At 41.8% G+C, this 26,426-nt stretch overlaps 1 protein-coding gene across 9 annotated transcripts in view; it reads left to right on the forward strand.

Annotated features, from left to right (window-relative positions):
* The window catches only part of LOC132383416 (ephrin type-A receptor 7-like), a 693,221-nt gene that overhangs the window by 591,255 nt on the left and 75,540 nt on the right, over nt 1-26,426 (forward strand). For 8 of the 9 annotated variants that reach the window (XR_009508677.1, XM_059954340.1, XM_059954341.1 and 5 more), the window contains exon 9: nt 1,443-1,498. Coding sequence is in view for 7 of the 9 variants with exons in the window: in XM_059954340.1 (XP_059810323.1) it covers nt 1,443-1,498 (56 nt within the window). In the remaining 2 variants the exon portion in view is untranslated. Of the gene's footprint in view, nt 1-1,442; nt 1,499-26,426 lie in introns of those variants that run through there. The other variant, XR_009508678.1, reaches the window with a different exon arrangement.

Here is a 26,426-nt window from a genome sequence, read left to right on the forward strand (position 1 = left end):
GAATGCAGATGTAACACCACTCTTCAAGAAAGGATAGAGGCAGAAGAAAGGAAACTATAGACCAGTTAGTCTGACCTCAGTGTTAGGGAAGATGTTGAAGTCAATTATTGACGTCACAAGGTACTTGGAGACATATGATAAAATAAGTTGTAGTCACCCTAACCCTAAACCTCAAGGGTTGACAAATCTGTTGGAATTTTTTGAAGAAATAACAAGCAGGATAAAGAAAGGAGAATAGGTTGATGGTGCTACTTGGATTTTCAGAAAGCCTTTGACAAGGTTCCACACATGAGGCTGCTTAATAAGCTACAAGTCTGTGGTATTACAGGAAAGATTCTAGCATGAATAATGCAACAGCACACTGGCAGGCGGCAAAGTGTGGAGATAAAAGGAACCATTTCTGGTTGGCTGTCAGTGATTAGTGCTGTTCCACAGGGGGCCTGTGTTGGGACCACTTCTTTTTATGTTATATGTCAATAATTTTGGTGATGGAACTGATGGCTTTGTAGTAAAGTTTGCAGACAATATGAAGATAGGTGGAGGGGCAGGTAGTTTTGAGGAAGTAGAGAGGCTACCAAAGGATTTAGACAGATTAAGAGAATGGGCAAAGAAGTGGCAGATGGAAAACAGTGTTGGGAAGTGCATGGTCATGCTCTTTGGTACAAGAAATGAAAGGGTTGACTATTTTCTAAACGCAAGGAGAAAATACAAAAAACTGAGGTGCAAAAGGACTTGAAAGTCCTTGTGCAGGATTCCCTGAAGGTTAATTTGCAGGTTGAGTCAGTGGTGAGGAAGGCAAATGTGATGTGATTCATTTCAAGAGGACTAGAATACAAAAGCAAGGATGTAATGTTGAGTATTTATAAAGTTCAGGTGAGGCCTCAATTGGAGTATTCTGAGCACTTTCTGGCCCTTTATCTTAAAAAGGATGTGCTGAAACAGGAGCGGGTTCAAAGCAGGCTCATGAAAACGATTCCATGATTGAATGGCTTGTCATACGAAGAGCATTTGATGGCTCTGAACCTGAATTCACTGGAATTCAGAAAAATGAGGGGAGACCTCATTGCAACCTATTGAATGGTGAAATGCCTTTATAGAGTGGATGTGGAGAGGCTGTTTCCTGTGCTGGGAGAGCATCCTTTTGGACTGGAGATGAAGAGCAAATTCTTTAGCCAGAAAGTGGTGAATCTGTAGAATTCTTTGGGGCAGGTTGATAGATTCTTGATTGGTCAGGGCATGAAGGGGTACAGGGAGAAGGCAGCAGATTGGGGCTGAGAGGAAAATTGGATCAGCCATGATGAAATCGTGGAGCATATTTGTTGGTCCAAATGTCCTATTTCTGGTCCTATATCTTGTGGTTTCATGGTCTAAAAATAAATTCTCTGGAAACTCGTCCATAATCAATAACACTTAACATGAACTGTGAAATTCATCTCTTTCAGGCATTGTGGGTACAGCAAGGCCAGTCAAGATGGAGATGAAGAGCTTTATTTCCACTGTAAGTAACATTATGTAAATATTCAGAGTCATACAAACTGTGTTTTACCATCTTAATATTGTTTTCATAATGTGCTTCCCCGAATAGAAGTTTCTGTGTGCTTTGGACACTGTTGTTTCCCCTAATGTGTGCTACCTGGGTGGGACTGTAATAAAGGACTCCAGACTGCATTGCATTAACAACTTCATAGCTCCAGGTGCCTTAGTCTCTGTACATTGATGACAGGGAGGGTATTCATACAACTAAATGCAATAGATGTTGGAGATTATCTGAGCCAGTGGTAGACCTGTTCACATGCTCAGTCTTCATGTTCTTCAAACATTTGGGAGTTTTTATCTGCTTTCTTTTACAATCTGCAACTTCCTATTCTTAATTCTTGATAATTGTGAAACAATTCTTGGGAATATGATTTCACTGGATGTTGCTGTATTACAGATATTTAATTGTAATTATGGGGAATGGATGCTTGTTAAAATGGAGTCTGTCCCCAATTCCTTCTCTCTCTGTTTCATGCATGCAACCTTTGTGCAGGGCCAGATATCAAACACATCGATCTTGAAATTACATGAATGTTGCAGCATATATTGACATGAATAGTTTGTGGTGTTCTTCACCTGTCAGAAGTGCCTTTAATGTCTAACTCGTCAGCTTATTCTTTCATTCCTTCTTGGATTATTTTCTTCTGGGTTCACTTTGGAGGATCTGGATACTTGTTTTGTAAACTCTTTGGTTATGGGTTTCACATTCTTAACAACTTGTGTGCAGCTTTCTCCTGCAGTCTCTTTTTGGAATTATAATTACAAATTTTAAAATTATGTCCCTTTGTTTCGGATAATCTGAAAAAAGTAAGAAACTCCTCTTCGTAATCAATGAAGATCTGATCATCCATTAAACTTTTATATTATAGATAAAAAGACCCCAACTCTTCAATCTTACTTAATAAATATAAAATTATAAAATTGAAGTTGCTCTTCCATTCATCTCTGCTCCTTCCCCACTCTTCACCACTATGTCCTGGAACCAAGAATAAAAGGTGTCAATCATAAGGGAGTAAAGCTGAGTCAGAAATGTATTCCAGTGGTGGATAGAGAGACAGTCATCATTCTAGCCTATCCTGAAGCTAAGCACAAAGAAGAAAGAAATAAGAACTATTTTAACCCTACTCTGAGCACAAGAAGGTACATGAGTTGATCTAATTTTGCTCACCATTAAGGACCCCCACCACCCCGGACATGCCCTCTTCTCAGTGTTACCATCAAAAGCCTGAAGGCACACACAATGATCCAAGAACAGTTTTTTCCCCACTGCCTTCAGATTGAATCAATGAGCACTACCTCACTGCCTCTTTAAAATTTCTCTTTTTGCGCTACTTAGTTAATTAAACAATCTAATATTCATATGTGTATATATATATTTTTTTTTAATCTAATTCACAGTTTTTTTTCCTATATTTCTCATGTATTGCTCGTTGCTGCAAAGTTAACACATTTCACAGTATATGCTGGTGACATTAAATCTGATTCTGATTAGTCTGAAGCTGAAGTATTGGAGAGCTTCCGATGGTCATTTTCTCTCCTGCCTTGCATGCACCTCACAGGATCAAGTCAAGTCACTTTTTATTGTCATTTCTACCATAACTGCTGGGGTACAGTACATAGTAAAAATGAGACATTTTTCAGGACCATGGTGTTACATGATACAGTACTAAAACTAGACTGAACTATGTAAAAAGCAACACAGAAAAAAACTACACTGGACTACAGACCTATACAGGACTGCATAAAGTGCACAAAACAGTGCAGTCATTACAATAAATAATAAACAAGACAATAGGGCAGTAAGGTGTCAGTCCAGGCTCTGGGTATTGAGGAGTCTGATAGCCTGGGGGAAGAAACTGTTACATAGTCAGGTTGTGAGAGCCCGAATGTTTCGGTGCCTTTTCCTAGATGGCAGGAGGGAGAAGAGTTTATATGAGGGGTGTGTGGGGTCCTTCATAATGTTGTTTGCTTTGCGGATGCAGCATGTAGTGTAAATGTCTGTAATGACGGGAAGAGAGACCCCGATGATCTCCCTGAGATGCAGTAAGGCCTCAGGGTCAGGATCTCAAATGTCTAAACTAAAACCAACCATAGCAAAAATGAGTATGGCACCAGAGAGATTCAGAGATATATTTCATCTTTTGTAAGTTCGTTCAGAGTCATGTAAAATCCCACACCTCGGCACATTCAGTTCCACCTACTTTAGCACACTGTAATGCAAGGGATCAAATAAGCAACTGATCAGCTCAGACGTAGTTCATACCAGTAATCAAAGATACAGTTTGATCAATATTTCCTTTGGCTGCATATTCAGTAATCAAAGATCAACGATTTAAGATATTCACAGATTATCCAAAACAGAATGACAGATAGTTTTTTAAAAAATCTATGATTAGATATTGTATTCTGGAATGTGCTTTATAGAACATCAGTGAAAGAAGATTCAGAAAAAAACAAATTTCCAAAAGGGTATGTTTGTGTATTTGTAGAGGAGATATTTTCAGTGCAATAGGACTAATTGGATAACTCTTCCAAAGAGTTGAAACTGAAATGATCTGGGTACCTTCCTCCTCTGCTGAAACATTCTTTGGTTCTGTTGCAAAAACGCTGAATAAAACTATTCAAAAGGACACATCTTTCAGTAGTTGGTATTTGAAGAAATACTATTTCTGTTAGGACTGATGGGAAGTGGAATTTAAATGACCTGCCAGTGGTAAGTGGCATAACCAGTAGGAACATAATGCTTAGAATGACAGAGGTCAGGAATATAATTGGTGGTATTAAGAGTGAAAGAAATGCAAGACGAGATGGTACTTCCAATTTGATTTTGTTTTAAAGAATAGCTTTATTTGTCATCAACACGTAAAGTGACATGCACTTTTTTTGCATCAAATCAAATTAGCAAGGGTTTCGCTCGGCAGCCTGTAAGTGTCACCACACGTCTGTCACGAACACAGCATACCCACAACTCACTAACCCTAACCTGTATGTCTTTGGAATGTGCAAGAAAACCGGAACATTTCAGAGGAAGCCTGTGTGGCAAACGGGAAAACGTACAAGTTCCTTACAGATAATGGCAGGAATCAACCCTGTTCTTATGGCGGCCTGCTATAAAGAATTACTCTAACCGCTATGCTACTGTGCCGCCCCTTAACCTGATGGGGAGTGATGTGTTTAGATTGTATTTTCTTTGCTGACAGCGGTATCGGCCTCTAGCTGTATTAAAAGTGTAAAATATGTCAAGTCATGACAAGTTTTCAACTGCCTTATTCCATTATACTAATTGATATTTTCCCCAATTGCTTGTCCAAAGAATGTCTACAATCAGAATATTTTCTGGCATTTTGATCAAGCTGAGAAGATAATTTCATATTATCCTTGTGTGGATGGAAATTTTTTTACAGAGATGGATCACCTCACTTAGATCTCCAACTGCCATTTTAGTTTCAAGTGGCAACTCATGTTGAGGTCTAAAATGCAGGAACTTAAACTGTGAACATTATATGTTAACAAGGTCTGAAGTACTGAATGCATTGTCAGCTCCAATTTCTGAAAAAAAAATAAGATATTGGGAAGATGTAATATAGAAACAGAGAAGCTGTCTGATAGGGGAAGAGGCTGGGGGGGGGTGGGGAGAGACTTTTTGTTTGATCTGTGAAGATCAGGAGGATATATGGATGTATTAATAATGATCCAGGAAGCCGAGATCATTATAGATGAGACTTTTAATGAGGTGGTCGCACCCAAGGTATAGGCTTCAGACAGGAAAAATAAGGGGATGAGGTAGTTAGTGCAAGGTTCCCATGTGGCCATTCCCTAAACTAATAACTATATTCCTTGAGGGCTATGATCTTTCAGGGGCTAACAGCAGTTGTCAAGTCTTTGGCACTGTAACCATCTCTGAGGCTCAGGGGGAAAGACAACAGTCAGAAGTAGTGATACTGATAGAGGATTCGACAGGCAGGGGGGCAAGCATGAGATTCTGTGGCCAGGGTGGTGCATTGCCTGCTGGATGCCAGGGTCAGGAATATCGAGTCAAGTCAAGTCATGCTTATGGTCATTTAACTATATAGATGAATATAACATATATAATCATATAATGTATAGAGAAACAAGACTATGTTTCTCCGAACCGGGGTGCAATGCACAGTAGCACTCTATAACTTCTGGAGGTAAGGATAAAATCTACAGATGAATCACACATAAATAACATACTAAAGCGCATTAATATTAAATATTTTAAGGCACGGAACAAATTAACCAGTGACACCAAATGTGATGCGGCAGGGAGTTCAGAAGCCTAATGACCTGGGGAATAAAACTGTTTCCCATCCTGTCAGTGTTTGTTTCCGTGCATCATTGTCTCCTGCCTGATGGTAGAAAGTCAACGAGGATGCTAGCTGGATGGGGTGGAATCATTAATAACACCAAGGCCTTTGATCCTGATAAATATCTCCATTGGAGAGTAGGGTGACCCCTATGGTACTCTCATCTGTTCTCACAGTCCTTTGTAGGGACTTCCAGTCCGATACTTGGCTGCTCCTATACAAGATGGAGATGCAACTGCTTCAGTCTTCTGTGGAGTGGAGACTCCTTTCCTGATATTAAGGAACCAGGTGAGGACATCTGTGATGTGACCTCCCAGGAACTTGGTGTACTGACTATGAAGGAGCCATGTATATGCAGAGTGGAATGGTTCAACTGCACCTTCCTGAAGTTTACAATGATTTTCTTGGTCTTCTTCACGTTCGGGCAAAGATTATTCTTCTCTCACCGATCCACCAGCTGCTTCACTTCCTCTACATTTTGGCAGGAATAATCCAAATAGAACATACAGAGTAAACGGTAGGGCATTGAGGAATGCAGAGGAACAGAGAGATCTAGGAATAACTGTGCATAGTTCCCTGAAAGTGGAGTCTCATGTAGATAGGGTGGTGAAGAGGGCTTTTGGAACGCTGGCCTTTATAAATCAAAGCATTGAGTACAGAAGTTGGGATGTAATGCTAAAGTTGTACAAGGCATTGGTAAGGCCAAATTTGGAATATTGTGTGCAGTTCTGGTCACCGAATTATAGGAAAGATATCAATAAATTAGAGAGAGTGCAGAGACGATTTACTAGGATGTTACCTGGGTTTCAGCAATTAAGTTACAGAGAAAGGTTGAACAAGTTAGGGCTCTATTCATTGGAGCGTAGAAGGTTGAGGGGGGATTTCATCGAGGTTTTTAAAATTTTGAGAGGGATAGATAGAGTTGACGTGAACAGGCTGTTTCCATTGAGAGTAGGGGAGATTCAAACAAGAGGACATGATTTGAGAGTTAGGGGGCAGAAGTTTAAGGGAAACACGAGTGGGTATTTCTTTACTCAAAGAGTGATAGCTGTATGGAATGAGCTTCCTGTAGAAGTAGTAGAGGCCAGTTCAGTTGTGTCATTTAAGGTAAAATTGGATAGGTATATGGACAGGAAAGGAGTGGAGGGTTATGGGCTGAGTGCAGGTAGGTGGGACTAGGGTTCGGCACGGACTAGGAGGGCCAAGATGGCCTGTTTCCGTGCTGTGATTTATATATGCTTATATGGTTATACTCCGTCTCCTCGTTGTTGTTGCTGAGGCCAACCGCCGTTGTGTTATCTTGTCGTCCATAATCTTGACAACACGGTTTGAGCTGAATCCTGCAGCACAGTCAGGAATCAGCAGTGCGAGCAGCTGAAGAAAATTTTCAGGGAGAGGGTGACCAGGGTGGTCATTCTGCATTTTGGTCTAAATGATATAGTAGGTAGAACAAGGGATGAGATCCTGCAGAATGAGTATAGAGAGTTAGGTAAGTAGTTGTGAAGTAGGACCTTGAGGTTCATTAGCTCCAGATTTCTCCTAGTGCTGTATGCTAGCAAGGATAGGATGGATGGCGGAGAGGCTGGTGCAGGGGACAGTGGTTCAGGTTTTGGGACATATGGGATTTTCTTTGGGTCAGAGGTGAGGGCTGCAAAGGGATGGGTTGCTCTTGAACCACCCTTGCAGGGAAATATGCTGTTTGTGGCATCTATAAAATGAATAAACAGTTGCCCCTTCATCAGGAAAGGAAGGGGCAGAAAGTGCCAGAATTAGAATGTGGAGGAAAAGCTAAAAGGTGACAGGTGAAGTCAGATGGATGGGGGGAAGTGGGGTGAAGTAAAGTGTTAGAAAGTGATAGGTGGAAAAGCAGAAGAATGAAGAAGAAGGAATCTGGAAGCAGAGCAGAGTCAACCACAGGTCAGAGGGAAGAAGATGAAGCACCAGGGTAGGTTATAGAGAGGTGAAGGGAAGAGGTAGGAGTTCAGTGTGGGGAATAGAAGAAGAGAGAAGGGGATGGGAGAAAAATACTGAAAGGAGAAATCAATGTTCATGCCATTGCATTGGAGGCTACCTAAACAGTTTATGAGAGGTTACTCATCCAACCTCAGAGTGGCCTCATCGTGACAGAAAAGGAAGCTATGGACCGACATATCAGAATGGGAATGGGGATAGGAAATAAAATGGTTGATCCACTTTTTGCAATGAAGTGGCGATGCTTGACCCCAATTTACATGGGGTCTCAGCAATCTAAAGGATGTCCCATCAGGACCATCAGATACAGAGGCCAAACCCTACAGATTTGAAGGTGGCGTGTTGCCTCATCTGGAGGGAGTGTATGGGGCCCTGAATGGAGTTGAGAGAGGAGATGAATAGGCAGGTGTTGCATTTCTGTCACTTGCAAGGATATGTGCTGGGTGGAGATTACTGGGGCGGGATGAATGGACAAGGGAATCAATAAGGGACTGATCCCTGCTGAAAGCAAAAAGTGGGTGGAGTGGGAGGTAAAGATGTGTTTGGTGGAAGAATCCCTTTGAAATGGGGGGAGTTGAAGAGAATAATGCGCTGCATGCAGAGGGTCATAGGGTGGTAGGTGAGGAGAAGAGAAACTCTTCCTGTTAAGGCAGCAGGAAGATGGAAAGACCGTAGATATCTAGGATACGGAGGGGATGCAGGTGAAGACAGAATCAATGATGGAGGAAGGGAAACTTTATTCTTTGAAGAAGGAAGACATCTCTGATGAGCTAGGGAACAAAAGGCCAGCCAGCCTAGCATCAGTGGTGGAGAAGATACTGGAGGGAATTCTGAGGGACTGGATCTACCAGCACATGGAGAGATAGTCTGATTGCTGTTTAGGCGGAATCAGCATGATATGGTGCATTTAAAGACATATTGGGCAAACCCTGCTGTGATTTTTGAAGAGTTAACCAGAAAGATGGATATTATCTATTTTGATGTTAGCAAGCTTTTGACAAGGTCTCACATACTAGTCTTGTCTGGTAAGTTAGGTCACAAGAAATACGGGGAGAACTAGTTGGATGGATCCAAATTAATTTAGAGGTTCAAAGCTGCAGATGGTGGTTCAATGTTGTTTCTCAGAATGGAGGCCGCTGACCAGTGGTGCGGCTCAGTGGTCAGTGTCAGGGTCCTCGTATTTCATTATTTATATAAATAACATGGATATGAATACACACAATTTAATAGGTAAATTTGCAGAATCACAAATGGATGTAAAATCACAGAAGGATGTAATTGGCATCAAAATGTTTTGTGTAGTTAAATGATACTGAATACAGAAGTAATGTTAGAAATTTCAGGCTAAGAACAACAGAAAACATGGCACTGAGAATTGTAGAGCTCTTCAATTAGTTGGTTTTAACATTGAGGGAGATACAGTTAATATTCCAGATTAGATTGGATGGAAGAGATAAGGATGATGGAGTGGGTTTATAATTGAGACTATTTATTCATGTCACATAGTAACTGGGAAAAGTGGTGTGCCTTTTCAAATCCAGGTCTTCCGTGCTGCTGGATTATCATTTGTGTGCTGATTCCAGTAAAAATGAAGCCATGACCAACAATGAAAATTTAAACAAAATACATACCGTAACTGTTATAAATTGTAAACTCCCCAACTGGAATGTCAGGGAAAGTGTTGTATTGCAATGTCTAATGGCAACGTCATTGTGTCTGGTAGAAGATTTCAGAGTATTGATCACCATCTCGGCGATATTGATTTGGCTTTGTGGACCTTGCAAGAAGGTATTAAGAGAGCATTTGCAGGTGAATAGTCTGGGTAATCCTAAAGTACATACTTAGAGACAAGCAAGAGATCTTACACACTTGATCTGAAATAGCTAGTTAAATCCAGGCTTAGCATTGATCATAGCTGCAATTTATTCTTCTCTCTGACGTTCATCTATGCATTCCACTTTTGCTTCATTACATCACTTCGGTGCTATTGTTTCTGCCTGCACGTTGTGCCAGCACCTTTTTTAATCTGTTTGTCTATCTTTGTCTCTTTATTTAATTTGTGTTTTTCTCCCTATCGCTCTGCCTCTCTCTTGTTAACACCTTCTGAGTTCCAAATTAATGTAAACACCTGCAAAACTATTTATTCTTTCTACGCCGATTTTAAAAAGGAGCCCGAGCAGTTTGTGCATTGCCTTGTTGAGAAAGTGAAAGTTATTAACCTTAAATGCTACCAGTCTCTTAAGAGCATCGACATGATTTGTCAATCTGTAGTATCGAATGGTGAAGATAGAGCACTGTTTAATCTGCAATGTTGCATTAAATGTCTCACGATTAATTAGTGACCAGTTGTTGAGAGATGTTTCTGTAAATAGCAGGACAGCTATGTGATAATTTATATAGTAGAAATGTTGGAACTCAGCGGGTCAGGCAGTATCAATGCAGGAGAATAAACAATCAACATTTCAGTCCAAGATCCTTCATTCCGATTGGAAAGGAAGGGTGCAGAAGCCAGAATAATGTGGTGGGAGAGAGGGAGGGCAAGCTGGCAGCTGGTAGGTGAGTCCAAGTGAGGGGGAAGGTGGGCAGGTGGGGGATGATGTAAAATGCTGGGAGATGATAGATGGGACAGGTAAAGAGCTGAAGAAGATGGAAAGAACAGGGAACCAGGGAAAAGAGAGAACGATATGGGAACCAGAGCGAGGTGATGGGCAGTGGGCCAGTTTACCTCATGTCATTTGTGGGGACAATGACGGAATCTATCATTAAGTACATGGTAACAAGACGTAAGAGGTTTTTTTTTTGTGAGAGACCCAGTGAAAATGCTGGAATCTAGAGCAATACAAAGGAGTTCTGGAGGAACTCAGCAGATCAGGTGGCATCGACGGAAGGAAATGGACAGTTGATATTTTGGCATCAAGACCCTTCACCTGGACCTGTAATCCTAAGGACCATATACAGTTTCAGTCACAGTTAAGGAGGAATATACCTGCATTAGAGGCAAATCAGAGACTCCTGGGAAGAAGAACTTGCAAGGAAAAGTTCTGTATGTTGTACTCATTGCGATTTAGAACAATGAGAGATTCATATAAAATCATATGTATCTTATGAAAACATAAATTCCGGCAAAACTTGTCATGACAGTTGCTGGAAGGATGCTTCCTCTTTTATGGGAATTAAGAATCAGGACCCATAATGAGGGATCACTCATTTAAAGCGAAACGATGATAGTTTAGTGCATGTCCAGTGAGTTGTGGAGATTGAACCACTGGATGGATACAAGCCTGAAGTGGATCAGTTAGAGGTTATGTGGAATAGTAAGATAACAGAGCTGAGATCAAGACCAGCTCAGATGTCATCTTATTGAACATTGGAACAAGATAGAATGGCTAGATGGTCTCCAACTGCTTCTGTTTATTGTATATTCTTAGGTTCCCATGCAAAATCATTGCCTAGGTATTCTGATACAAAATCCTGGTTTCACTTTTATTACTTTGTAATTGGATGCTTTTTCTCTCCTGAAGTGAAATAAGTAAGATAACAATTATTACTAGAAGCTTCAGTAACTCAACCAGGCAGATTGTGGTGTGCACCCCGCTTACTTTCCTGATGAAACTTGCATGCCAATCACACACAGGACTCTGTAACTCCCCATGTAATTCACCTTCTCCGATAATGTTCCCCAAACTAGTACATGAATCAGTTACTAACAATTCCACCCACTCTCCTTCCTTCCCTCCTACTTATGTACAACTCTCAAGCTCAGCTCGTGGTACTTAGAGTCAGGTATCAACATGCATTAAACATTGAACGTGTAGGGATAAATAATCCCTGTTAGAATGGAGAACTGCAATTAGTGGATTGCTGCAGGAGTAAGTGCCTGCTTCTGAATTGTTTACAATTCATATTAATACTTGGATTAGGAGCCAGAGTAAGTTTGCTAACAATGCAGAACTTGGGAGGGGAAATAAACAGTGAGATAGTCAGCAAGGGTGTGTTCCTCCTCCTCCTTCAGGCTCCTGTTCCTCCTCCCTGATGACAGCACAGAAAAGAGGGTAAGTCCTGGTGTATAGTATAATTAGGAAGCTCTGCTCTGCAGAGTTTTGGTTGTCCTACCAGGTAATATGTGCTGCCTTCAAAAAGGATTGCAACAGATATTCACTGGATTGATTTCTAGAAAGGAAGAGCCTTACAAAGGATGAAAATAAATAGAATGGCCTTCTATTGTCTGGAATTAGAAGGATGATGGATGAACTGTTTGTAAGGTGTAAACATTCCAGAGACTGTGATGGGAAGGGGAATTGTAATCTCTCGCTGAGAAAACTATGCATTAATTCAAGATAATGGGTTATCCTGTTCGGATTAAAGCAAGGAGAAATTTTTTCATTGTTGAGGATTGTTGATCCTATTCCAGTATACGGTGCAAGGTTGGCAACATTGCATTTTAAAGGATATGAAGGTAAGGGGGAGAAAGACAATATAAAGTTAAATATCATCCATCATTTTTTTAACCGGTATAGGAAATTCCAAAGTTTTTTAATGTTCTGCTTCTGCTGCAATGTCTTGCATTTTGGGTGATATTGTAGAGCAGCTAGTCGAATTGCTACCTCACAGCTCCAGGGATTGGGTTAAATCCTCAGCTCTTTGCTGTGGAGTTGTCTCTCCTTGTGACCACATGGGTTTCCCCCGTGTGCTCCAGTTTCTTCCCACATCCTGAAGACTGTGTGGGTTGCTAGGTAATTACCACTGTAAATTGCCCTACTGTGTAGGTGAGCAGCAGAACTTGGGGGGGGGGGAACAATGGTAATATGAGGAAAATAAAAAATGAGTTCATGTAAGACTAGTGTGTTGTAATTTGAGCAAAGTTATTAGAGCATTACTGAAGCTAATGAATACAGAAGTGTTTTATTCAACAAAGTGAGACACCTCCGGGGGAAGAGGCTCGTTTGACCCAATATTACATGCTAAAGATCAGAGGTAGCAGCAGGACAATTCTACTGTTACACTGTACCTACAAAGCTTCCTTTGAATTACATGTAATCCTCACACCTCCTCCTTCGCACCTATACTCCTGACACTCAAACTGAATGTTAATCAGCATTGTCTGCATTTCAATTAATTGATGTCCCCAGCTCCAGGGCTGCATTTTACATTTAACTTGCAATCCACAAGTGGGTCTAAAGATAGGTAATCAAAGTTAATATTTTGCTATATAACCTAACTTCAGAACATGTCCTAACATGCAAGGAACGTTTGATGGCTCCAGGTCCGTACTCAATAGACAATCGGTGCAGAAGTAGACCATTTGGCCCTTCGAGTCTGCACCACCATTCTGAGATCATGGCTGATCATCTACTATCAATACCAGGTTCCTGCCTTGTCCCCATGTCCTTTGATTCCCCTATCCATAAGATACCTATCTAGCTCCTTCTTGAAAGCATCCAGAGAATTGGCCTCCACTGCCTTCCGAGGCAGTGCATTCCACACCCCCACAACTCTCTGAGAGAAATAGTTTTTCCTAAACTCTGTCCTAAATGACCTTCCCCTTATTCTCAAACCATGCTCTCTGGTACTGGACTCTCCCAGCATCTGGAACATATTTCCTGCCTCTATCTTGTCCAATCACTTAATAATCTTATATGTTGCAATCAGATCCCCTCTCAATCTCATTAATTCTAGCATGTACAAGCCCAGTCTGTCTAACTTCTCTGCGTAAGACAGTCCTGACATCCCAGGAATTAACCTCGTGAATCTACGCTGCACTTCCTCTACAGCCAGGATGTCCTTCCTTAACCCTGGAGACCAAAACTGTACACAATACTCCAGGTGTGGTCTCACCAGGGCCCTGAACAAATGCAAAAGAATTTTCTTGCTCTTGTACTCAATTCCCTTTGTAATAAAGGCCAACATTCCATTAGCCTTCTTCACTGCCTGCTGCACTTGCTCATTCACCTTCAGTGACTGATGAACAAGTACTCCTAGGTCACTTTGTATTTCTCCCTTACCTAACTCTACACCGTTCAGATAATAATCTGCCTTTCTGTTCTTACTACCAAAGTGGATAACCTCACACTTAATCACATTAAATGTCATCTGCCAAGTAACTGCCCACTCACTCAGCCTATCCAAGTCACCTCATCACATGTCACACTGCCACTCAGCTTAGTATCATCAGCAAATTTACTGATGTTTTTCTCAATGCCTTCATCTAAATCATTTATGTAAATTGTAAACAGCTGTGGTCCCAATACCGAGCCCTGTGGCACCCCACTAGTCACCACCTGCCATTCCGAGAAACACCCATTCACCGTTACCCTTTGCTTTGTATCCACAAACCAGTTTTCTATCCATGTCAATATCTTCCTCCCAGTGCCATGAGCTCTGATTTTACCCACCAATCTCCTATGTGGAATGCCTTAACAAACGCCTTCTGAAAATTGAGGTACACTACATCCACTGGACCTCCCTTGTCTAACTTCCTGGTTACATCCTCGAAAAACTCCAACAGATTAGTCAAGCATGATTTGCCCTTGGTAAATACATGCTGGCTCAGCCCAATCCTATCACTGCTATCTAGATATGCCACTATTTCATCTTTAATAATGGTCTCTAGCATCTTCCCCACTACTGATGTTAGGCTGACAGGACGATAGTTCTCTGTTTTCTCCCTCCCTCCTTTCTTAAAAAGTGGGATAACATTAGCAATTCTCCAATCCTCAGGAACTGATCCTGAATCTAAGGAACATTGGAAAATGGTTACCAATGCATCTGCAATTTCCAGGGCCGCCTCCTTTAGTACCCTAGGATGCAGACCATCTGGAGCTAGGAATTTGTCAGCCTTCAGTCCCATCAGTCTACTCATCACCGTTTCCTTCCTAATGTCAATCTGTTTCATTTCCTCTGTTACCCTATGTCCTTGGCCCATCCATAAAAGTACTTATTAAATTCTTCTGTCATTTCTCTGTTTCTTATAACAATTTCACCCAATTCATTCTTCAAGGGCCCAACATTGTTCTTAACTATCTTTTTTCTCTTCACATACCTACAAAAGCTTTTGCTATCCTCCTTTATATTCCTGGCTAGCTTGCGTTTGTACCTCATTTTTTTTTCTCCCCGTATTGCCTTTTTAGTTAAGTTCTTTTGTTCCTTAAACATTTCCCAGTCATCTGTCCTCCCGCTCACCTTAGCTCTGTCATACTTCCTTTTTTTTAATGCTATGCAATCTCTGACTTCCTTTGTCAACCACTGTGGCCCCTTTCCCCCCTTTGAATCCTTCCTTCTCTGGGGGATGAACTGATTTGGCACCTTGTGCATTATTCCCAAGAATACCTGCCATTGCTGTTCCACTGTCTTTTCTGCTAGGATATCCATCCAGTTAACTTTGGCCAGCTCTTCCCTCATGGCTCCATAGTCTCCCCTGTTCAACTGCAACACTGACACCTCCAAGCTGCCCTTATCCTTCTCAAATTATGGATAAAAACTTATCATATTATGGTCACTACCTCCTAATGGTTCCTTTACTTCAAGATCGCCTAACAAATCCTGTTCATTACACAAGACTAAATCCAGAATAGCCTTGTCCCTGGTCGGCTCTCGTACAAGCTGTTCCAAGAATGCATCCCGTAGGCACTCTACAAACTCCCTATCCTAGGGTCCAGCACCAACCTGATTCTCCCAGTTCACCTGCAAGTTGAAATCCCCCATAACTACTGCGACGTTACCTTTGCCACATGCCAATGTTAACTCCCTATTCAACTTGCACCTATTCAACCATATCCATGCTACTGTTTGGTGGCCTGTAGACAACACCCATTAGGGTCTTTTTGCCCTGACTGTTCCTCAGTTCTATCCACACAGATTCTACTTCTCCTGATCCTAAGTCCCCCCCTTGCAAAGGACTGAATCTCATTCCTCACCAACAGGGCCACCCCACCCCCTCTGCCCACATTTCTGTCCCTACTTGTACATTCATTTCCCAGGTCTGATCTCCCTGCAGCCATATCTCCGTTATCCCAACAAAATCATAGTTATCCATTCACACCTGGGCTTCAAGCTCATCTGCCTTATTTCTGACAGTTCGTGCATTCAGATATAGAATTTTTAGCCCATTTCTCCTCTCTCTGTTTAAATCGCTGCCTATTATGCTTAACCCAGCTCCCCGAACTCCCATCGGGCTATACGCCCCTTGAATTTTGTTGTCCTTCCTAAATTTACTTATTCTTTCTGCACATTTAACTCCATGTTCTGTCAGACCATCCCTCTGTACATGTGTCCTCCTTATCACTTGTTCCGCCTCACCTTTCTGTACTACACACTTAATATTCCAGAACCATGTAGTCCCCACCTGTCCTTTATTCTTCATTTCACTATCCTCTCTCGCATTCTGGATCCCTGCCCCCTGCAAATTTAGTTTAAACCCCCCACGAGAAGCACTAGCGAACTTTCCTGCAAGAATGTTAGTACCGCTCCAATTCAGGTGTAAACCGTCCTGTCGGAACAGATCCCACCTTCCCTGGAGCAAAGCCTAATTATCTAAAAACCTGAAGCCCTCCCTCCTGCACCATCCACTCAGCCACGTATTAATCTGTATAATCCTTCTGTTCCTTGCCTCACTCGCACGTGGCACAGGTAGAAATCCTGAGATTGTTACCCTGGAGGTCCTGCCCTTCAGCTTCGCACCTAACTCCCTGAACTCACTATGCAGGATCCCCTCACTCATCCTACCCACGTCACGGGTCCCTACATGGACCACAACATCTGGGTTCTTGCCCTCCCTCTTGAGAATAACCTGCACCCGATCTGAGATGTCTCAGACCCCGGCACCAGGGAGGCAACATACCATCCGAGACTCCCGATCTTCCCCACAAAATCTCCTATCCTCCCCCCTGACTATAGAATCCCCTATCACTACCGCTCTCTTCTCTTCCCTCCTCCCCTTCCTAGTCGAGGGTCCAACCTCAGTGCCAGAGATAGGACCACTGCAGCTTGTTCCTGGTAGGTCATCCCCACCAACAGTATCCAAAACGGTATACTTATTGTTGATGGGAATGGCCACAGGGGTGCTCTGCTCTCTCTGTCTGCTCCCCCTGCCTCTCTTGACTGTCACCCATTTGTCTACCTCCTGTCTTTTTGGTGTGACTGCCTCCCAATAACTCTTATCTATCTCTGCCTCTGCCTCCCGAATGATCCGTAGTTCATCCAGCTTCTGCTCCAATTCCCTAAATTGGTCTGATAGGAGCTGCAGCTGGACGCACCTTTTGCAGGTGTGGTCATCAGGGACAACTGTGTTGACCCTGACCTCCCACATACAGCATACGGAGCACACCACTGCTCTAACTGTCTCCCCCATTACTTGATCCCAGATTAGTCAGAATAAATGAAAAAAGTACCTACTGACCTCACCTTTTTTTGCCTCAGCAAGCACGTACTCAGGCTCACTGATTTCCTCTCACCGAAGTCCCCTTGCGCCGAAGCCCGCTGAGCCAAAGCCCAGAACTCTGCTCCTACACACTCCACTGCCCGCACCGATACTGCCCGCTCCTGAAAGTGTGCCTCTTTTTAAACCCCACGCTCGCCGCTTACGTCACCCGTGCCTGCGCAGTTTTACCTCTCCTCAGGTACTGTCCAGGTAGGTCCGACGGTCTTGGCCTTCCTACAACGGCTGATCCTCCGATCCTCCGATCTCCAGTCATCTGTCATCCTCGAGTACTCCTTATTCCCGCTCCACTGCCCACACCGACACTGGAAGTCAGAAGGGTAAAGGGGGGGATCTCATTGAAACCTTTTGAATGTTGAAAGGCCTAGGTAGAGTAGATGTGGAAAGGATGTTTCTCATGCTGGGAGAGTCTACGACAAGAGGGCATAGCCTCAGGATACAGGGGTGCCCTTTCAAAACAGATGCGGAGAAATTTCTGTAGACAAAGGGTGGTGAATTTATAGAATCTGTTGCTACATGCAGCTGTGGAGACCAGGTTGATGGGTGTATTTAAGGCAGAGATTGATAGGTTCTTGATTGGACATGGCATCAAAGGTTACAGAGAGAAGGCCAGGAACTGGAGTTGAGGAGGAGATAGGAAAACAGGATCAGCCATGATTGAATGGCGGAACAGTTGCCGTGGGCCAGATGGCCTAATTCTGCTCCTATGTCTTATGGTCTAACATATTGTAACTAATAACATGGACCTCATCGGCTGAAGGGTTATATGACATTTAACATAGAACATAGAATTTACAGAAAACACCTCTCAATATCGCTTTAATTAACAAGAAAAACATTTTCCAAAATTTACTTAAGAAGCATTTTACTCTCTTTAAAAATCTTCCTGAATCATTTAATTACTGAAGAATGACAGTCTAAAAATACTTTATATGACCTACCACAACCTTACGAGTCCACTAAATTGAGTAGCAGAATAGCACTTGGGTTAAGCTGCCATCTTGTGACATTTACACAGCTTTATTGGCTATTTCCTTGTGCATCCTCTTTTCAACAGAAGTGAGATTATAAACCCATCCAATGGAGACTTCTAGGAATGGTTACTGTATCAATCTTTTATATCGCGAGGCAACATTGTAGTCTGTTACTTTGTACTCAATTCAATCCTATTGTGCAACCAATTCTAGTGTAAAAGCTAATTGGACAAATGTGTGGGGGAGATCTGGTTGCCTGAAACTTGCTTTGATGAGCAAAGGGTGCTGAATCAGCACTTTGGTTTGTTTAAAATAGTTTTAGCTCCACAAGGGATTTTAACTGTCAGGTTAATCCCTTCAATTTTAAATACTGTCTCAAACTTTTCAGTACTTTCCTGTATTGTGCAAACCACAGATAAGAAATAATTGTCAAGGCTCAGCAGTTTTAGAAGCCACTCAACATATGTGGTCCTTTAGAAAGAGGTTCTATTAAAAAAATCAATAACCAATGCAAAGCATCTTGATGGAGGAGTATTCTTCTGCAATGCCATTTTGCATATGAATAGAAGACAGAAAAGACTGCAGCTACTGGAATCAGGAGCAAGAAGTAAAGATTGTTGGAAGATCTCGGCAGATCAAGCAGAATCCGTGGAATGAAGGATCAAGACCCTGCATCGGACTGAGACTGTATGTGAAAATTACTACCTTTGGGGAAAAGGTACAGGAGCCCAAAGACACATATACAGCATTTTATGAACAGCTTCTTCCCCTCCACCATCAGATTTCCTACCTCACTACTTGTGCTATTTTAAAAATGTTAATTTATGATTCATATTGTACTTTATGAGGTGTGATTGATAAGTTCTTGGCCTAAGGTAGGAGTCAATTTTCAAAAACCTAGCACATTTATTTTTCAACATGGGAGATGAGTTATTAACTTCAAACTTCCTGCATAATCACTGAAAGAGTTGACTTGCGTGTGCATGTAAAGGGAGCTGTATAACTCATCTCCTTCTACCTCAGGCCACAAACTTATCAATCACCCCTGCTGTGGACACTTTCTGGAGCTCCAAGATCCATATGTTCCACGACCACTGGACTAACTGTGTAAATGTAGGAGGGGATTATGTTAAAAAATAGATGTGCTAGGTTTTCTGAAAATTGACACCTTCAACCTTAGGCCACAAACTTATCAATCACCCCTCGTCTACCATTTCAATGTCTCACTTTTAAAGTCTCTCCATACAAAAATAAAATAACATGCTGTGCTAAGGAAGGACATATGAAAAATGAACACTTTAATTTAGTAGGTTTATGTGAGAACCTAAAATAGAGAGGAGGAGACAGAAGAGGCCGAGGGCGATAAATCCAACCCTTAGCTTCTAGGAGGCTGACATCACAAGTGCCAATCGTAGGGTGTAGGAAAGATGTGGAATGTGCAGGGAGCAGGACTGGAGAATTTGGATGTTGCAGCAACTTTAAATGCGAGTGCTCTGAAAAATGTTGATGGCCATTCAGAAAAAGAAAGACAAATGCAGTAAATGCCTGCAATTTAGAGTATGGAAATGCTGTCACATTTGCTGCAATTTACTTTTAAAATGTTTACCCATTTGGAGCTAGGCAGGACTTGATATACAGTTCTCAGATGTGATGTTCATGAGGTTGTATCTCTTTGATGTATAGTACCTAATAACGAAAATCAACATTTGCAATCTTGCATTATTTTCATTTCTCCAATTTAGAGCTGAGGGAACAGGAGAATGTTGTGGATAGGCAGTTTCATGTCCAAACCCAATACAAGTTTTCAAATCTTATTTTGACTATTTCAAAGCTGTCTTTCATTTTTGTACATCCTACGGAATTGTTGTGTACGGTTCAGCTAGGCCTTCTAATACACAGTAACAAACTACAAGTAATTCATAGTGGATCAAATTATATTTATCACTTGCAAGGGGAAGTCTCCCTCCATATGTTAAGTTGTTGGTAGGTAGCTTCGATCTTACAACAGAAAACAAGCCATTTTTATATGTTTACAATGTCCAATAGTTCATGTATTTGAGGTTGTTCCATCCCATAATTGTGTTCCTTCTTTATCTGCATCTGTGCATTTGTCTTTAATCAGTTCACTTATCTTTTGAAGCTTCTTCCCCTCAAGACAGCTATATTATTTTCTTCTTTTTTGCCACTCCCTACCATAAACACACCCCCTGCTATATAACACTAACACACTTCTTGTAAGCCTCCATCCAAACCAGTAAAGCACTCTGGGATCACAGTGATTCCATTTTGTCACATTACATTTTACAAAAGTTATTAATTCATTAAGACTTCAGGGTTACAGATATATTTCCACAGAACAGTCCAAAGACCATCAAATTATAGCTTGTCTGACAGGAAGTTATGTGAAGGAATAAGACATTTTTACAAGAGAAAATTTGCCGATGCAGGAAATCCAAGCAACACATACAAAATGCTGGAGGAACTCAGCAGGCCAGACAGCATCCATGGAAAAGAGAACAGTTGACATTTTGGGCTAAAAAACGTCATCTTTGGAAAAAATAAGATGAGAAGTCAAAGTAAGAAAGTGGGGTGAGGGGAGGAAGAAAAACAAGGTGATAGGTGAAACTGGGAAGGGGAGGGGTGAAGTAAAGAACTGGGAAGTTGATTGGTGAAAGAGATATAAGGCTGGGGAAGGGGTATCTGATAGGAGTGACAGAAGGCCATAGAAAAATGAAAAGTGAGAAGAACATCAGAAGGAGGTGATGGGGAGATAAGGTGAGAGAGGGAAAGGGGAATGGGGTATGGTGAAGGGGGAGGAGGAACATTATCAGAAGTTTGAGAAATTGATGTTCATGCCATCAGGTTGGAGGCTACCCAAATGGAATATAAGTGGTTGCTCCTCCAACCTTTTGTGGCCTCATTGTGACAGTAGAAATTTAAACCTTCATTCTCTGACTCTTCCACTCATTGCCATGATCCAATAAGGTGAATTACAACTATCTGCAGAAAAGAGGAACATATCTTTAGGAAAGCCTCAATGGAGAATGTTGGAGCAGTTTCCCTGAGTATGGTGTGCACAGCAGCATTCTTTACCAATGATCCCATCTCTAATAACAAGTGGTAATGTGATTACTGACACCTTCTTTCAAGTTTATATCTTGGTGCTGCAGCCTAGTTGAAGATTTAGTGGTAGAGGAGAAGGTGGAGTACGTGGGAAGGAGTGTTGTACATGAATCCTAGAAAGAAAAACACCACGAACTGTGAGAAGAGATTGGATAGGCTGGGTGGAGCAGTGGAAGCTGGCCAATTGCTATGTACCAAATTATGAAACATAGATAATGTGTCACAACCACGGATTCAACAGCGCAGTAGATATGGCAATTGTGCTTGTGAATATGCACGCATCGGCTAATTATTATTTAATGGTAATGGTATTTAACTCCATACATGTCGTTGTAGTGCTTGTTGAGACTTGGACAGAGCACAGCAATGCTTTGCTGCCTGCTTGCATTCGGTCTTGCCTGAGAAATTGGACTGTCGAGTCAACTGACTCTGAAGACTAGTGGTATTTGTTTAATGTTTACATTTTCTTTTCAGCCGCAGTCTAGGCTTTGTTTTCCACTTGAGAGTTTTAGTTAATGGCCTTATTTGACCTGGAATTTACGTTTTTATTTTTCCTTTAACACTGTTCGCATTGAAGCTTGTGAACTATCAACCTGCTTCAGTGTTTCTCACTCTGCACTTGGGCCATATCCAAACCTGGTAACATAATGTACTTGTAAGAAGCCTCTCCCCATGGTGGAGAGGTCTAAAACTAAAGGCTTTCAGTTTAAAGCAAAAAGAAGGGATCTGTTTAGAGGGGATCTGAGGAAGAATTTCTTTCACCTAGTGGACAGTTGCTGGAAGGTGGCAGAGGGAGATACTCTGAAACATTTAGGAAGTATCTGGATAATCATAGAACATAGAAATCTACAGTGCATTACAGGCACTTTGGCCCACAATGTTGTGCCGACCATGAAATCTCCTCCAGAAATGGCCTAGGATTTCCTTACTGCATAGCCCTCTATTTTTCTAAGCTTGATGTACCTATCCAAGAGTCTCTTAAAAAACCCTATCATATTCACCTCCACTACTGTCACTGGCGGTGCATTCCGTGCACCCACAACCTTTCCCTGGCATCCCCTCTGTACCTACTCCCTTGCAAATTAAAACTACTTTGATTATAATACCTTGATTATAGCTCTTCCCACCCGGCCAAATGCAAAAATTCTATTCCCTATTCCCAGTTCCTCCGTCTCCGCCGCATCTGCTCCAAGGATGAGGCTTTCCATTCCAGGACATCCTAAATGTCCTCTTTCTTTAAGAATCGTGGTTTCCCTTCTGCCGTCAACAATGATGCCCTCACCCGCATCTCCTCCATTTCCCGCACTTCAGCCCTCACTCCATCCTCCCATCACCACAACAGGGACCGTATTTCCCTTGTCCTCCCCTACCACCCCACCAGCCTCCGGATCCAGCATATTATCCTCCGCAACTTCCGCCACCTTCAACAGGACCTCACCACTAAGGACATCTTTCCCTCTCTACCCCTCTCCGCTTTTCACAGGGATTGTTCCCTCTGTAACTGCCTGGTCCACACGTCCCTCCCCACAGATCTCCCACCTGGCACTTATCCATGCAAGCATAAGTGCTACACCTGTCCCTACACCTCATCTCTTACCACCATTCAGGGCCCCAAACAGTCGTTCCAGGTGAGGCAACACTTCACTTGTGAGTCTGTTGGGGTAATCTATTGCATCCGGTACTCCTGGTCCGGCCTCCTCTACATCAGCGGGACTCGACACAGATTGGGGGATCGCTTCGTCGAGCGCCTACGCTCCGTCCGCCACAACAGACAGGATCTCCCGGTTGCCACTCACTTCAACTTTCCCTCTCATTCCCATTCAGATATGTCCATACACGGCCTCCTCTACTGTCATGATGAGGCCAAAGTTCGGTTGGAGGAATGACATCTCACATACCGTCTGGGTAGACTCCAGCCCCTTGGTATGAACATCGAATTCTCCAACTTCCGGTAATTCCCTCCCTCTCCCTTCCCCATCCCACCTTCACTCTGTCTCCTCTTCTAGCTGCCTATCACCTCTCAGGACTCTGCCTTCTTCTACTACCCATAGTGTTTTCCCCTTGGATTCCTTCTCCACCTCTCCTGCCTATCCCCTCCCTGCTTCCCCTCCCCCACCCCTTGATCTTTCCTCTGATTGGTTTTCCACCCTTTCCCCACCTTCTTTATAGGGCCCCTGCCCCCTCCTTCTTTAATCATTGACTATTTAATCAGGGTTTCATTGACTGCTTCTTTCAACGGATGCTGCCCGACCTGCTGAATACATCCAGCTTTTTTGTACGTTTTGAAATTAAAACTACGCTTCTTCTTGTTAGTCATTTCAGCCCTGGGAAAAAGTCTCCAGTTAGCCACACAATCAATGCCTTTCATCATCTTATACACCTCTATCAGGTCACCTCTCATCCTCCGTCGCTTCAAGGAGAAAAGGTTAAGTTCACTCAACTTATTCTCGTAAGGTACACCCTCCAATCTAGGCAGCGTCCTTGTAAATCTCCTCTGCACTCTCTCAATAGCATCCTTATCCTTCCTGTAGTGTGGTGACCACAACATTGAATTATAATAGCATAGTAGGCTAAGGACCAAGTGTTGATTGATAGGATTAGTACAGCTAGGCTCTGAACAGTTAGTATGAAGACAATGAGTTGACGTGTCTATAACTATGAGACTTGAACACGATCCTTTTATTGCTTTTGTACTGATCGTTTAGTTCAGCATTGACACAATAAATTCTGCTGTAGTAGCTGCTGTTCAGGAGTGACCTGGCTTGTTGCTCTGATTCTTCCCACATCTTAACAGGAATGTGTAGCTTCAATTGTACATTTAACTATGATGGTGCAGAGGCTGGAAGCTGAAGATAGCCCTGCCCTGGGGTTGGAGGTCTGTGTACATGTATGGGCCGGCCAATGTTGGAGAGCAATGAGGCCTACTTTGCCGTTGTTCTGTTTTATTGTGTTCCGGGTTCTGTCAAGCATGGAGGACATCCTATGTTGGTTCTGGAGTGGCACCCATTCCTGTTAAGATGCGCATCCTCGAGTGTTAGTGCTAACAGCGCGTTGTCAACGCGTGTCGAAATCTGAATCGAAATCCAGAGAAAGGCATTTATGTCTTATTCCTCTGGGACAACACATTTACTATAATACATTGAGCCACTGTCCTGTCACGGCAATTTGATGGGTAATTAATGAGATGTAATTATAAATAGCTAAAAATTTGCATCAATAACAAAGCAGCTCTATACTTAATCACTTTTTCAAACTAGTGTGACATTTAATACACTCATCCTGGTCTTTCAAACGAGTTTATTTAGTCTTTTGTAATTGGTGGTATTCTTGTACACAGCTCCAAGGGATAGGAGTTCTATTTGCTAAATGAAAGATCCACAATAAATAAAGGAGGTGAACTGTACATTAAAATTAAAGAAGAAAACATTGTAAGTATGCAGAGAGCAGCATAATTCAGAGAGGTATAGTGAATATAAAAATGATAGTACAAACTACAAATGTAAATACAAATGGTGTAAGGGATATCAAGGTTTACAGAAAATTTATAAAATTATATTAATAAAAAGAAAGGTTCTAAAAGAAATCATTCCTGAAGGACCCGATGGGTAAATTTTTAATAAATAAAAATGAAGAGATCAGGAATGGTTTATGCATAAAAATGTCTTGTTTTCAGAATTACCCCTTTAGACTGGAACACTGTAAATACAGTTAGTTAATTAAAGAAGTATGAACTGAAGACTAATTAGCTGAATATCAACTGAAGACTGTAATTAAAGGCAGACTAATTCAGTACTTAGAGCATGTTACAGTGCTCAGAAAAGGCCAGTGTGAAATTGTAAAGGGTGGGTCATGTGCTCCAAAACTAATTGAAATTTTGAAGAAGTAAAAGTAATAAACAGGGGAATATCTATGGATCTAATTTATATGGTCTGTCAAAATGCATTTGATATGGTCCCTCAGAAGAGACTATGAGCTATAATTGAAGTTCATGGAATTGAACAAAAATTATTGACCTGGTTATAAGATTGGCTGGGATAATGGAAGGGGGAGTAGGGAAAATGAATATGAACATGAATTGAAAGACAATGTCTCGGAGTGATCCACATGGATATGTGCTGAAACTTCAATTATTCATTATTTTTATTAATAACTTAGAGAGTACAATCAAAGTTTGTCAATGAGGTAAAGATTGGAGTCATAATATGTAAGTCAGAAATAATCTAGTTATGAATTGAGGAGCAGGGCGATGCAGTGTTTTAATGGAAATCGTGCATTTAGATTAAAATTAGATAGATTAGAGTTTTTTTTTAATTCATGCAAATTTAGAACAAATACAAAAAAACATAGAGATTCCCAAGTTGTCAAGTCAACCAGCACAGCCAATCAGAAGACATTTTGGACCTGACGTATTTCTAACCAGGCAGCTCGATCATAAAGTGGTGGACAGATCTATGGGAATGTTACCAATAGTTGCTCTAACAGGAGAGATTATGTAAGTTGACCTTATACAGAATGCAGAAATTTAAAGGGTGATTTAATTGCATTTTAAGAATACTTAAATATGGTGTAGTTAGAGAAAAAAATAGGACAGCCCCTGAAAGTCAGTGCTTAAGCATTCAAGGAAGGGAACTATTCCTTGAACTCTGAATGATATGGCAATCTCTCTCATATGTTTGGCTGATAAATAATTCTAAAACTGATGAATAATAATGATAATAACTTTCAGTGAGTGGTGGGTTTTTGCTAGGCAATGTTTTTAGAGTGGACATAGGGTTAGGTGGATGAAGTTTGGTTATAGATCAGTCATCAAATTGCAAATCAGATTCGAGAGATTAAATGCAGAGTAATACGCACAAAATGCTGGAGGAACTTAGCAGGTCAGGCAGCATCTATAGAAATGAATAAACAGTCAACATTTTGGACCAAAGCCGTTCATCAGGACTGGAAAGGAAGGGGAGAGAAGTCAGAATACAAAGTTGGCGGGAGTACAAGCTAGAAGTTGACAGGTGAAGCAGATGGGTGGGGAGGTAAGATGAAATAGGAAGCTGGGAGGTGATAGGT

Source organism: Hypanus sabinus, chromosome 30, assembly GCF_030144855.1.
Source record: "Hypanus sabinus isolate sHypSab1 chromosome 30, sHypSab1.hap1, whole genome shotgun sequence".
Classification (NCBI taxonomy): domain Eukaryota; kingdom Metazoa; phylum Chordata; class Chondrichthyes; order Myliobatiformes; family Dasyatidae; genus Hypanus; species Hypanus sabinus.